At 32.3% G+C, this 14,082-nt stretch overlaps 1 protein-coding gene across 2 annotated transcripts in view; it reads left to right on the forward strand.

Moving 5' to 3' along the window:
- The window catches only part of SEMA3C (semaphorin 3C), a 213,517-nt gene that overhangs the window by 134,763 nt on the left and 64,672 nt on the right, over positions 1 to 14,082 (forward strand). For both annotated transcript variants that reach the window (XM_055590119.1, XM_055590118.1), the window contains exons 6-11: positions 865 to 955; positions 5,247 to 5,366; positions 6,756 to 6,898; positions 8,625 to 8,739; positions 11,275 to 11,344; positions 13,330 to 13,474. In XM_055590119.1, the coding sequence (XP_055446094.1) occupies positions 865 to 955; positions 5,247 to 5,366; positions 6,756 to 6,898; positions 8,625 to 8,739; positions 11,275 to 11,344; positions 13,330 to 13,474 (684 nt within the window). The remainder of the gene's footprint in view (positions 1 to 864; positions 956 to 5,246; positions 5,367 to 6,755; positions 6,899 to 8,624; positions 8,740 to 11,274; positions 11,345 to 13,329; positions 13,475 to 14,082) is intronic.

Raw genomic sequence — 14,082 nt, forward strand, 5'->3', positions numbered from 1 at the left:
GTCAAATTTTTGTTAAGTAAATGAATGAGTAAATGAAGCATTTTTAACTAAATTATGAATTATTTTGTTAAATCTAGTACAATGCTTTCTATAACAAAGTGGTAACATAAAATTTTATATTTAAAAAAGATCTTGATTATCTTGAAAGTAATCATAATCCTTATACACATTGTTTCTCTGTGAACAGTTTTCTTCTTTTGGCCAATGTTCAACATATCTAGTTCAGGTTTATGATGATCTTTGATTTCCAAGTGTTGATTTTTTTTTTTTTTTTTAGTAGCTTCACACTGTTAGTTTCTGCTGTACAATAAGTGAATCGGCTATAAGTAGACATACATCCCCTCCCTCTTGCGTCTCCCTCCCACTCCACCCCGATCCCACCCACTAGGTCATCACCGAGCACCAAGCTGAGCTTCTAGAGCGGGTTCTCACTAGCTTTCTCTTTTACACGTGGTAATTTATATATGTCAATCCTAAGCTCCCAATTTGTCTCACCCTCCCCTTCCCCCTGTGTCTGCATGTCCATTCTCCACATCTGCATCTATATTCTTACACTGGAATAGGTTTATCTGTACCATTTTTCTAAGCCAAGTGTTTTTATTGATGTTGATTTGAGAACTTGGATTAACTTTATGGGGAGTGTAATAGGATGAGAACTTGACCTGCTAAGGTTAGTTTATAACTTACAGATGCATTCTTCATATAGGCCAAGAAAACTTTAACATAGTAAAATTGGGAAGGCATAAGCAACCAAGTAGAAGGCATGTTATTCATGATGATGCTTTGTTTTACTAAAGAACAATTGGTTAACTAAGATAAAGTAATTTATTTTTTTTTACATTTTCAATTTTATCTATAATAAAGGACCAAGTTTTCATGATTGACTCCAAGTGTGAATCTGGGAAAGGACGCTGCTCTTTCAACCCCAATGTGAACACAGTGTCTGTTATGATCAGTAAGTGGAAAATAAAAGGGGAGGTTTAAAAAAGGAAATTAAAGACAATAAATACATTATACCGTATGTCCATTTTGAATAATTGTGTGGATGATAGTACATGAGTAAAATAATAGAAAGCAAGTTGTGAGAAATTCTAATTTCTTATTTCCAAGAATATTCATGAGTAAATGATAGCCGTGTGTTTTTTCATCTAATATGACTACTGTCATTCATAGAGTAAGTCAACCATTTAAAAAGTGTATGTATGTATACATATGTTAATAAATATTGTATGCATACATACATCAATATATATTAGGAAGTAAATTTCAGTGTAGTTGTTATTTTGTGTATTCTCTTTTTCTGATGTTTTAGTTATCTTTTACAAACAATTAAAACTTGTATTTCTTTCATGTGAAGAAATAGCAAAGTGCATATGTTAGCCAAGTACATTCTCTATGAAATGTCTAAAAGTTCCCATACAAAAAAACAGGTACTAGTAAAATCACTTTTTTATTTCCTCATATTTTGTAAATTATATCAGTTAAGAATCAGGCCCAATTGCTCCCTGCCACACACATAAACAAATCAATGTACTTGAGTCTCAGTCATCAGTGCTTATCTATAGCTCACTTGAAAGACATTCTAGAATATGTCTTAAGACATTATAATATGTAATTAGGACACTTCTGGAATACGTCTGACTTAACATTAGTTAACTATAAGACAAATCTTAAATTTCAGTATGCCAATTATATAGTAAAAACTTTTTCCTTTTTGTTTCTCTATGTTTTGCCAGTGGTAAAATCTCATCATTTAACAAAAGAACAGGTGGGAAAATAATTATTGTGTTCAACAGACTTTGCTTTGATTCATTTTAAAAGGCAACTCATCTTTCTTTCTCAGATCTGGAAACTAAATTAAGATAAGTACTCCAGCATTGACTAAAATGTGAACTTGGAAATTATCCAGTAAATTATTTCCATGTAGTCATTCAGAATGGTCAGGGAGGAAATGAAAGTGTATCATTAGAACAAAAAATTAGAAAGCTTTGAAACTACAGGATATATAATTAAGTCTGATGCAGAGTATTTTCAAATAAGTTTCTAAATATTATTTAATAGAAGCAATGTCTCAGAAAGTATTTGCCTTTAGAAACTATGATTTGTATAGTTCTAGATAAATATAAAACGGGAAGGCAATGGCACCCCACTCCAGTACTCTTGCCTGGAAAATCCCTTGGATGGAGGAGCCTGGTAGGCTGCAGTCCATGGGGTCGCTGAGGGTCGGACACGACTGAGCGACTTCACTTTCACTTTTCATTTTCATGCATTGGAAAAGGAAATGGCAACCCACTCCAGTGTTCTTGCCTGGAGAATCCCAGGGACGGCGGAGCCTGGTGGGCTGCCCTCTCTGGTGTTGCACAGAGTCGGACACGACTGAAGCGACTTAGCAGCAGCAGCAGCAGATAAATATAAAAAGTTTTCACTTATTTCAAGTTAAATGCTAAGAATTTCTAAACTTAGAAATTCAAAATTATTGTTAACACTGATACTAGAATTTTATCTCATCAAGTATTATTTAGGACAAAAAAGAGTTAAAACAAGGCATTATAAATTTTTCTGTTAAACTATGATAAGTCATGTTATAGTTTTGCCATTAGAGAGTTGGATTCATTTACAAAATGAAGATAATAATTAGTCTTCATTTTTCAAAGACCTGAGGCTTTGATTCCTAGGCTCATGTTCTTATACTATACTTTTTACTATTTTGATTAACAAGATTTTTACTATCAAAGAAAATCATTAAACAATTTGCTTAACTTAAATGAAACTAAAAAGAACATGAAATTTTATAACCTTGTATTTATCATTTTATTTATTCCATTGATTATCTCTGTAATATTATCTCCAATATTGTGCATTTCATTTGTGTAGCCATCTCACTTTGCCATTTGATGTTTTATCATTTCTGTTCAATTGCAATCCACTATATAACTTGGTTAAAATATTAAAGTGCCAAGAAATGTTGAGAATTAGAAGAATTTCAAATTTCACAATGTAGCACGGCATCTGGCCCAACACGCTAGTGTTCTTTTGCTATTTTTAGTAATTGTTGTAGCACATCGAAGTCAGATGACATCTCTTATTAAGGAACCTATCCAAAACCTCTTGAGATATTTTTTAGTCAGTGGAAGTACAACTGGAAATCAAAATATTTTTGGATTAAAGTTTAAAAGGAGCAAGTTTATCTTTGCATAAACCTTACAATGAAATTCTGAAAAAAATTTTCCACTCTTAAACAAAATTATTTCCAAAGTGATGTTAATTAACTATTTAATTAACTATTTAATAAAGCAGAAACTTTATTATTTTAACTTGCTGTTAAACTTACTGGGAATTTATGACAGGAAATGAAGCCAATTAACCATCTAACTCTTTTTAAATAATCTTATCATTTTTATTTCTTTATTTTTAATTGGAGGAAAATTGCTTTACAATGTTGTATTGGTTTCTGCCATACAACACAGATCAGCCATCTAATTCTTTTGTAATGTTTATTGTTTAGTCATTTAGTCATGTCCGACTCTTTTGTGACCCCATTGATTGTAACCCTTGAGGCTCCTCTGTCAATGGGATTTCCCACACAAGAATACTGCTGTAGGTTGCCACTTCCTTTTCCAGGAAATCTTCCCAACCCAGGGATCAAACCCAATTCTCCTGCATTGGCAGGTAGATTCTTTACCACTGAGCCACCAAGGAAGCCCTTTGTTTAAGACAAAGCTAAAAGAGTGGTATGCAGTAGGATTAGAATCAGTCCTCTCCACAATAAACCATCCTCTGAGTGTCCTTTTTTTTTCCTTCCTGTAAACGGATATGAGATTATAATTCAGAGCTGTGTTAATAAATCTATTGAATATCAGAAATGTATAATCTACTCTTTTGGGGCACAATTGGGTATAACAAAGCTATGAAATAATTAATTACAAAGTTATCTCAATTTAACAATCATTGTATCTACAGAATACTTGCATAGATGCTTCACAAATGTTCACAAAATTGTAAAGAAACCTAATTGCTCAAAATCCTTTCATACACCTTTTTTTTGTTGTCCCCCTATAATCTGTTCCCATGGACTTCAGCTCTCTACTAGGAAGCAAAAAGGCAGCACAATGCCTGACATGCCCACTTGCTAACTGGTAGGGGTCCAGTCTGTGACCTGGTGAGCACATATTGAAAACATTCCATTCTTCATTCTATCCTAATCCAACTGGTATTGCTTATTACTAAACAGTGAGCTTAGAATGCTTTAAAATGTTTCAGTTCTGTCAAAATGACCACAATCTGAAGTGGCCAGGGGAGTAATTCTAGAACATCAGATGCTTGGTAGGTCAGTGGGCCAGACCTGATAAACTTTATTATTTTTTCAACTTAACTATCGTTTTGTACAAAAAAGTCACACATACCAATTTGCTATTTACTCTTCTTACTAGACTAAAAATTAATGTCAGTCAGTTAACAAAGAAACAAAATGTCGAATGTTATGCACATACAGATTAGGATATCTTATTTTTGTCAATAAAAATGATAAATTAATTCAATCTTAAAATATCTCTTTTCTTGTCTTTAAATTTTATTTTATATGAGTTAATATGTTAAGCTATAGATGGCTTATTAAAATTGTATTATATTATTAACATAATGTTAATATGTTATGTGTCACAATTGATAAAGTAGCACTTTGTTTACCTTATAGAAACCTTCTAGCATCAAAGAACAAAACATATACTTTTAATCATGAAATTGTGTAATCATAGAGTTTTTAATATACAGCAAGAATTATCTGATCATAATCCAGTTCCCATAGAAGATTGAGATTCAGGGTGCTAAATGATTTATCCCTAATTTCCAGTTTGTTAATTCCTGCCAGAATTGGAAATCAAGTTTTCTGATTCTTAGAGTATGTTTTTACTTATTAAACAAGTAATCAGTAAGTCATTTCTTTTTTTTTTATTTATGTATTATTTCTGCCATTACTGATACACACTATATGAACATAGGTATTTAGTGTAGCTAAGTCAGGCAGAGGAATTTTATCTCTATATATGAAACGTTGTTTTGGTCATTATATATGAGACCAGATTAAACTTTATCCGATTTTTTTTATTTGGTGGACAATGGAAAGCAATTAGCAACTTAAACACTTAAACACTCTGTAATATATGTCATGATCTAATAAGTAGATTTTTTAAATACCCTTTAAAACATTTGATTTGCTTTTAATTTTGTTGACATTTGCTTTTTCATAGATGAAGAGCTTTTCTCTGGAATGTATATAGATTTCATGGGGACAGATGCAGCTATTTTTCGAAGTTTAACCAAGAGGAATGCAGTCAGAACTGATCAACACAATTCCAAATGGCTAAGTGGTAAAATAACACTTTATTCATTTTTTGAGAATCAGACTTTAAACTACTTTGTTTAATTTCATAATGAAAATTACATTAAAATTGTTAAAAAACTATGAGTGACAACAGTTTTGTACTCTGTGATTTTAAATATTTAGGCTAAATATATGAATGAAATGATCCAGGTTTCACATTGTAACTCTTTATTGACAATTATAGAAGTATCATAGGATATATTAATAATAAAATGACAGTGATATTCATCATATGTGCCTATAGACAAGAATCTTCTCCAGTTGTTTAATTGTAACATATTACAATGAAGTGTCATTTATTCATTGGTCTGCTTTTATATTTTAATGCCAAATCTAAATTTTTTCCTAAATTTAGGACAGATATAATGAGTAGGGCTTATTTAGAAGCTCTTCCTAATTGTTTTATGCTTAGATTCTAAAGCTATAAAAGTAGTATATATTATTTTTTTCACAAATTAACCAATAATTTGTGGAAACCATAAGTATGATAATTTTATTATATTCAGTATTCAGATGTTTCTAATTTGAGGGTCACATGGAATTCACATGATGAAAAGTGCTCATTTGACTTTAATGTACAATTCCAAAAAGTTGCTATTGTTTAGAAGAGGAAGAAACTGCTAAGATCTTTGTCTTTTCACCCTGGGGATAGTTTAAACTGACCTTAAATTTGGCAGTTCACTCAACCTTGCACAGTTAAACGTGAATCACTATAGTTGAGCATCCTATTCCACTCATAGACCAGCATAAGAAGGCATTGATTGTCCATTTACTTCTTCAAATTTTTCCTCCAGTACATCTGGAAATAGAGTATTCTAAAGGTCGTTTTGTTCTTGAAATAAGGAATCCTTCTATGCTTTCAAATGACTGCATTTTTTGTCTTGAAAAGTTTCTCCTTCATTTCATATGCTGTATTTTAAGAAAAATGTGTTTTTCAGATCTTGGACTCTGAACTCTTCATTCTGCTCTGTGAATTTGAATTTATATGCACTAGATTGAAAGCCACACATTTAAAAACAAACTTTTTTTTCTGTGAAATGGCTATCAGATCCCATGGGAAATAGCTGGTAGAAAACTTCAATTTTTTAAAACTCATCAAGGCACAACTTTTGCAATTATTGTACTTTCAGAATGTATTGCAGACAGAGGAAAATAGTTTAAGCTATAATGTTATAGCTATACTTTGTGGCACTTGACATTCCAAATGCAGTATGTTCAGTGAATATAATTAATTGCTTTTAGACTTTTTGCCTGTGAATGTTGAATTGTTCCTTTATACCAAAGATGGAGAAAGCACGTGTCTGTGGTCTACATGGATGGAGAGTAGAAGGGTTTTCATCATGACTATATATATCATCTTTGTATTTTTTTCTAGAACCTATGTTTGTGGATGCACATGTCATACCAGATGGGACTGATCCAAATGATGCTAAGGTGTATTTCTTCTTCAAAGAGAAACTGACTGACAATAGCAGAAGTACAAAACAGATTCATTCCATGATTGCTAGAATATGTCCTGTAAGTATTAAAGTTGTTCTAATTTGAAGAGTAAGAAATTTATATTTTATAAACACATTTTCTTTTTCCAAAAGTTTATCTTCCTATTTTTATTATCTACTATTACCAATTAATAAAATCTTAAAAGGATACATTTAGACTTAATGTTTAATGTTTTTTTCACATTAGTCATATGAGATAAGCATACTATTTCAGTAAAAAATCAATCCAAGGAAATAGCTTGGCCATGGTTTTATAAAAATTATTAGTTTTATTAATTTTGCTTTTGCATTTAATGTATTAATATTTTTAAAAATTGCTAAATTGTATACTATAGAAAGAAATAGAGCAGTTCTTCTGAATATAGCAAAACAACAGTAAAAGACAAATATTGAGGAATTGTCTACAATAGTGAACTTAAGAAATGCTTAATTAAAATACAGTTCTAATTACAAACTGTGATCAAAATGTTCTTGTTAATCAACAGTAAGTATACATGTTGTTGTTGTTGTTTAGTTGCTAAGTCATGTCCAACTCTTTTGCAACCCAATGGTCTATAGCTAGGCTCCTCTGTAACTGGAATTTCCCAGGCAAGAATACGGGAGTGGGTAGCCATTCCCTTCTCCAGGGGATCTTCCCCACCCAGGGATCAAACCCTCGTCTCCTGCATTGGAGGACAGGTTCTTTACCACTGAGACATCTGGGGAGCCCGCGACTCAAAAAAAACTCATGATGTCGTCTCACATAGGAGTATTACAGGCTTGTCCTGATGTATTTATGATTAGCATCTTTTGTACACAAGCATTTCTTAAAGCATTTAATGTTTAAAGTAGTATAATTTAAAGTGCTGCAATATTCCACTGGTTGTGGAGCTCATCTCCTTTTCAGTCATCTGGAACAAGGTAAGACCACCTGCTGATGTAAAAGGCTTCAGGGTGTACAGAAAAAAAATATTATCAATAGAGACTATTTGTGAATGATTCAAATACCATTTTCTCTGCCCTAACTAGAGAAATATGCATATAAATCATCTGATTTGAAATACTAAGAATTAATTAATAATGCAAAGAAATGAAGGCAGGAAAATAGAAGTAATGGGAACTACTTGGCATAAGTATAAACCCACTCTCCTGACCACTGTAGAATCTGCCAGATTCCCTGTATACATTAATTTATGTTTGTGTTGAAGACAGTGAGATACTTAGAAAGCTTTGAGGTGTATGTGTTTATTCAATTCATTTTGATACATTTTCAGTTGAACTGAAAATAGAAGAATAACAGTATAATTATTTTTTAAAACTTACTATATATCAACTTGGAGAAGGCAATGGCAACCCACTCCAGTACTCTTGCCTGGAAAATCCCATGGACGGAGGAGCCTGGTAGGCTGTAGTCCATGGGGTCACGAAGAGTCAGACACGACTGAGCGACGTCACTTTCACTTTTCACTTTCATGCATTGGAGAAGGAAATGGCAACCCACTCCAGTGTTCTTGCCTGGAGAATCCAGGGAAGGGGGAGCCTGGTGGGCTGCCGTCTATGGGGTCACACAGAGTCCAACACAACTGAAGCGACTTAGCAGCAGCAGCATATAACAACTATTCCTCTTTATTGACATGCAGATTTGGTTAACATTTTCATCCTTCAGATGATAACAAATCCCCAAATAATAAGAATCCAAATTAAATTTTAAATACATTTCAATGTTTATTTAAGCAGCCTGAAATATGTTTTCAAAATGATTTCAGAATGACACTGGTGGACTGCGTAGCCTTGTCAACAAGTGGACTACTTTCTTAAAAGCGAGGCTGGTGTGCTCAGTAACTGATGAAGATGGCCCAGAGACACACTTTGATGAATTAGGTACATAAACGTGAGATTTAAAAATGGTTTTGAAAGAGAGTTTGTAAAGTTTACAATTCTGAATTAATGATCTGGGTACTACTCATGAATTTCCTGAAGTAGTTTTTAAATCTTTATTACCCCTAAGTGCACTGCTGAAACATATAGTTCATTGAATCCACCATGATATATAGATCAGTGTGTTCTGTATGTGTGTTTGTGTATGTTTCATAGAGATCGACCGAGAGAAGTACTTGTATAATTTATATATAAGTAATAATATGCTTGTGCTTTTTTAAAATGGTTGTGTATTTCATACATGTTTGAATTCTGATATTCTAGTTTAAAATCAATTTGCATGAAAATATAGCTATACATTTTTACTACAGTTAATGAATAGAATTAAAGGTTAGAGAAATATCAGAGTGGAAATTAGACTTATTCTCCAGTTTTAGTTCTTCTTAGTGACGCTGGGACTAAATATTCTCAGCGTGTGCGACATGAGAAGGGTTATACGTTCCAAGTCAAATAAGGACAATCTGATTCCTTTCTACCAAGCAACAGTTCTCTTTTTAACCAGAATAACTGGGTACATATCATAGTATCATGTTTACCAAGTTATGTTTAGAAATGATTTTTATTTTGCTTTAATTCATTAATGTATAAAATGGTCGATGAGGTAAGTAATAAAAAGGTGTTATAATAGGATTCTGTTGTTGTTTAGTCACTAAATCAAGTCCAACTCTTTGCTCCTTCATGGACTGCAGCACACCAGGCTTCTCTGCCCTCCACTATCTCCCCGAGTTTGCTCAAATTCATGTGCAAATATGGTTCTAGCAGTTACGACAACTGAAATAGACATTTGGTCTCCTGAAAAGCCATTATGTTGATCATAGAAACACAAATTTCTACTTCAGTTTTTCTAGAAAAAAGGTTTTAAGTATGATTTTGTGTTATAACCTAGTCACTATTTCCTCCAGAATTCTTTACAAGTATTGTATGTTTATGTTTCAGTGACTTGGAATGTTTCAGTTTCTCCTTGTTTTAGGGAGAGCTACAGTGCCAACCTTTGTTCACATATAGAAAGACTAGTGGTTATCACTTTATTACTTAAGATGTCCTAACTTTATTGTGAATAAAAATACATCTTTCTTTGTATTGGTCTGCAAGAATGTTATTTGCAAAAAGGTCCCTAAATCCAGATATTTCTTGTATTTATAACAGTTGGTTATTATTGAGATTTGCTATCAGAAATCTACTCCCAGATTCTGTCATTTGTTGTACCTGCACCTCACCATCTGTAATTTTCCTTTTACCTCCATATAGTTTAAAATGATTATAGCAATTTTGACTGAAAGACAAAAGATCTTACTTTATACAGTCATTGTGAAAAACTTTTCTTCCATGTTCAAATTCTAACCCTAGGTTAAAAAGAAATTGAGATTTGTAATACTTTTTAAATTAAAAAAGTAGTATTTTATCATTAAAAGATATTTAGAAATTTTAGGAAAAAAAGAAGAAAGATAAAAATTTCTGTAGGTTTATCAACCAGAAATACTCACTGGTCATCTTCTTGTATTTTGACGTATAGTTTAAAGGTTTACATGGTTCTAGCTCATATTAAACACTGTTATGTCTCTTCTACTTAATATTATTTTATTAACATGTTTCCATAAGGTAATAGTCCTCAAAAATTCTTTTTGTATTTATTCAAAAAATTAAAATCATGGCATTCAGTCCCATCCCTTCGTGGCAAATAGATGGGGAAACAATGGAAATGGTGACAGACTTTATTTTCTTGGGCTCCAAAATCACTGCAGATGGTGATTGCAGCCATGAAATTAGAAGATGCTTGCTCCTTGGAAGAAAAGCTATGACCAACCTAGACAGCATATTAAAAAGCAGAAACATTACTTTGCCCAAAAAGGTCCATCTAGTCAAACCTATGGTTTTTCCAGTAGTCATATATGGATGTGAGAGTTGGACTATGAAGAAAGCTGAGCACTGAAGAATTAATGCTTTTGAACTGTGGTGTTGGGGAAGACTCTTGAGAGTCCCTTGGACAGCAAGAACATCAAACCAGTCAATCCTGAAGGAAATCAATACTGAATATTCACTGGAAGGATGGATGCTGAAGCTGAAACTCCAATACTTTGGCCACCTGATGAGACGGACTGACTCCTTGGAAAAGACCCTGATGCTGGGAAAGATTGAAGGCAGGAGGAGAAGGGGACAACAGAGGATGAGATGGATGAGATTGTTGGATGGCATCACTGACTCAATGAACATGAATTTGAGTAAGCTCTGGGAGTTGGTGATGGACAGGGAAGCCTGGCGTGCTGCAGTCCATGGGATTGCAAAAGTCGGACACGACTGAGTGACTGAACTGAATATTTTATTTATTTTACCAAGTGCTTATCTTTTAGTTCCTGTCAAATTATAATAATGCTGCAGGAATATCTTTCTGAATAATACTTTTCATAGTTGAAATTGTTATCTTAGGGTAAATTTTTTAAATATTTGGAAACTTTAAAAAATTATTTTTCCCTCTTACAGAGGATGTGTTTCTGCTGGAAATGGATAACCCAAGGACAACGCTAGTGTATGGCATTTTTACAACATCAAGGTAATTATTAAACAAATAAATTGTATGAGTTAAACAATAACCTTTATTGAGTAACAGTAATTATAAAAACATTCTTTCAACTCTTTAATTTTACGTAGCACTTAGGAGGCAACCCTCTCATTTTATTAATTTTGTTTGAATTACTAAATGTATTTAAGTGGAACTCACACTTTCAAAATAGTTTTGTATGGAGTATTTGTAATAATTATATAATTTTTTCCTCAAAGAAAGGAAGATATGAGCTACAATGCAGGGATAATGTATATAAGTTACATTGTTTTAAGGAAATAACTTGAAGACTCATGATCCAAATAGAACTTGGCATTTCTATTATAATATTTATTTCAGGAGCAATCTAAAGGGTTGACTATCAACACACTGAAACAGTTTTCATCTTCGATGTGACAGTATTTCATATTTTTGAAAATAGCTTTGTTTTCTAATATATCAGAAATACCAATCTCAGTTATCACAGACTTCAAGACTGTCCAGCATATGCTCATTCTTTCCTGTATGTTTTCCTGTGTACTGTTTTATGCCAGGAATATTAACCAGCATTCAGTACAATACTCCATTTGTCATATAACCAATTTAGAATGTACTTTTCCTTAGACAATCAACCACAAAATGAAAATCTAAACATTTTACTGTTCTTCTCTAGTGTAGGAAACATGGTATAATTTTCAACTTTGATGAATCATTCAAAGTAAAATTGATTATAAATCATATTTACTTTGCCCTATAAGATATCTAAAAACATGTCCTTTGGGGTGAGTTTAAAAGGGAAAAAAAATTTAACAGGAAAAAAAAATTCTTGATTTAAATCCCCAAGAATTGAACAAAGCATAAGAACTAAATTCTTAAGGAAAAAAAAATATTTGAATCAATAAAATTATTTCCCAATACCAATAACTAACAGGGAAAAATTTTAATTGTCGTTTCTGACTATTGATGCTAATGATTAATAATATACCTTGGTTCTTTCAATGGGCACATAAGTTTCCCATTAGGCATCTAATTTAAGAAAAACATGTGAGTCAGAAAAATGTTGGTTTCAGTCCATCTGCCCAATGACAATGGAAATAGTTTTCAGTAAGGATACAAATAAATTTTCTGAGTTTTTCTGACTTAGGGTAATTTAATGAAACTTTTTTGACCCCTGTTGTTTTCTTCTGTGACTAATAGGGAACATTTACAACAATTTCTCCAACTACCACTTAGGGCATTATAAGAGCACTTTTACATTAAAATAATCTTAAGACAAGGAGATAGAGTGTTCCCTTATCAGTAAGATTTATTTTGTGAGTTAAATTATGATAGGCTGTATCAATAGTGACAGAATTCAAATCATATTTTTTAATAAATCATCAATTCTTTTTTTGGTGCCAAGACAAACCACTTAGAAATTATTTTGATTTGTCCTATATTTTGGGCCAGATTCACTGAGTACTTTTTTATAACTTAATGTCTACTACATTCATGGATGACTATAAATAAATGTCTTAATGCTTTTTATATCAATGGCTATTTCAAAAGTTTTTTTGCTTAACTTGTGTAGCATAACATTCAACTTTTTATCATTGATTTTGCCATTTATTTTTAAGTTGTATTTACATTTATCTATTTATTTTTAACTGTTTATTTTACATTGCAATTGGGCTTTTCCGGTGGCTCAGTAGTAAAGAATCCACCTGCAAAATGGGAGACTAAGGAAACATGGGCTCAATCCCTGGGTTGGAAGATCCCCTGGAGGGAAGAAATGGCAACCCACTCCAATATTCTTGCTTGGAGAACCCTGTGGACAGAAGAGCCTGGTGGGCTATGGTCCATGGGATCACAAGAAGCAGACACTACTGAAGCCACTGAGTACGCATAGTTGGTTAACAATGTTGTGATGATTTCAGGTGCACATTATGACCAATACAATCACTTTTAAATTTAGGAAATAGTAAAATTAATATTTTTCTGTTTTCTTTTTTTTTCAGCTCAGTTTTTAAAGGATCAGCAGTATGTGTGTATCATTTCTCTGATATACAGACTGTGTTTAATGGGCCTTTTGCACACAAAGAAGGGCCCAATCATCAGCTGATTTCCTACCAGGGGAGAATTCCGTATCCTCGCCCTGGAACTGTAAGTATCCAGCAAATTTTCTTTGTTACTTTACTTTTTAAAAAGATATAACTTACTGAGAAATGAATATCATGTTGATGTTAATTAAATACAAACATAGACCTACTGGTATACTCATAATGTTTCACTGGATGAGTTCTTATATTTGGGATTTTACAAATATGCATGTTATAGAATTCTATACAATTTTTTCCTAAATGCTCTTGATATTAATAATAAAATCTCATTTATATTTTAAGACAGCTGGATATGTTAGATAGGGAAGAGATATTTTCCTAATTTTAATGGCATAGAAACCATAGCTTGGAAAATGGTAACATTTTGGATGCAGTCTACTAATTTGAATTCAAGTTGCTTTTCTCAATTTTTCTTATATTAAGAAATCTCATCTATTTTAATGAAATTATCCTCATGTGAGAATTAATTTAGTAATCAATCTGCAAAGCTATTTCAATTTTAGGAATATATTTAGTTAAAAATTATGTATTGTATATTTCTCAAGGAAATAAAAATGGTATTTGTGAGCAAATAATGACAATGAAAGTGAGGTTATAATTCCAATAAAAAGTTTTGAGTTATTCAGATATAACCATGTCTTGAAGCATTGT

Source organism: Bubalus kerabau, chromosome 8 (assembly GCF_029407905.1).
Source record: "Bubalus kerabau isolate K-KA32 ecotype Philippines breed swamp buffalo chromosome 8, PCC_UOA_SB_1v2, whole genome shotgun sequence".
NCBI classification, from domain to species: Eukaryota; Metazoa; Chordata; class Mammalia; order Artiodactyla; family Bovidae; genus Bubalus; species Bubalus kerabau.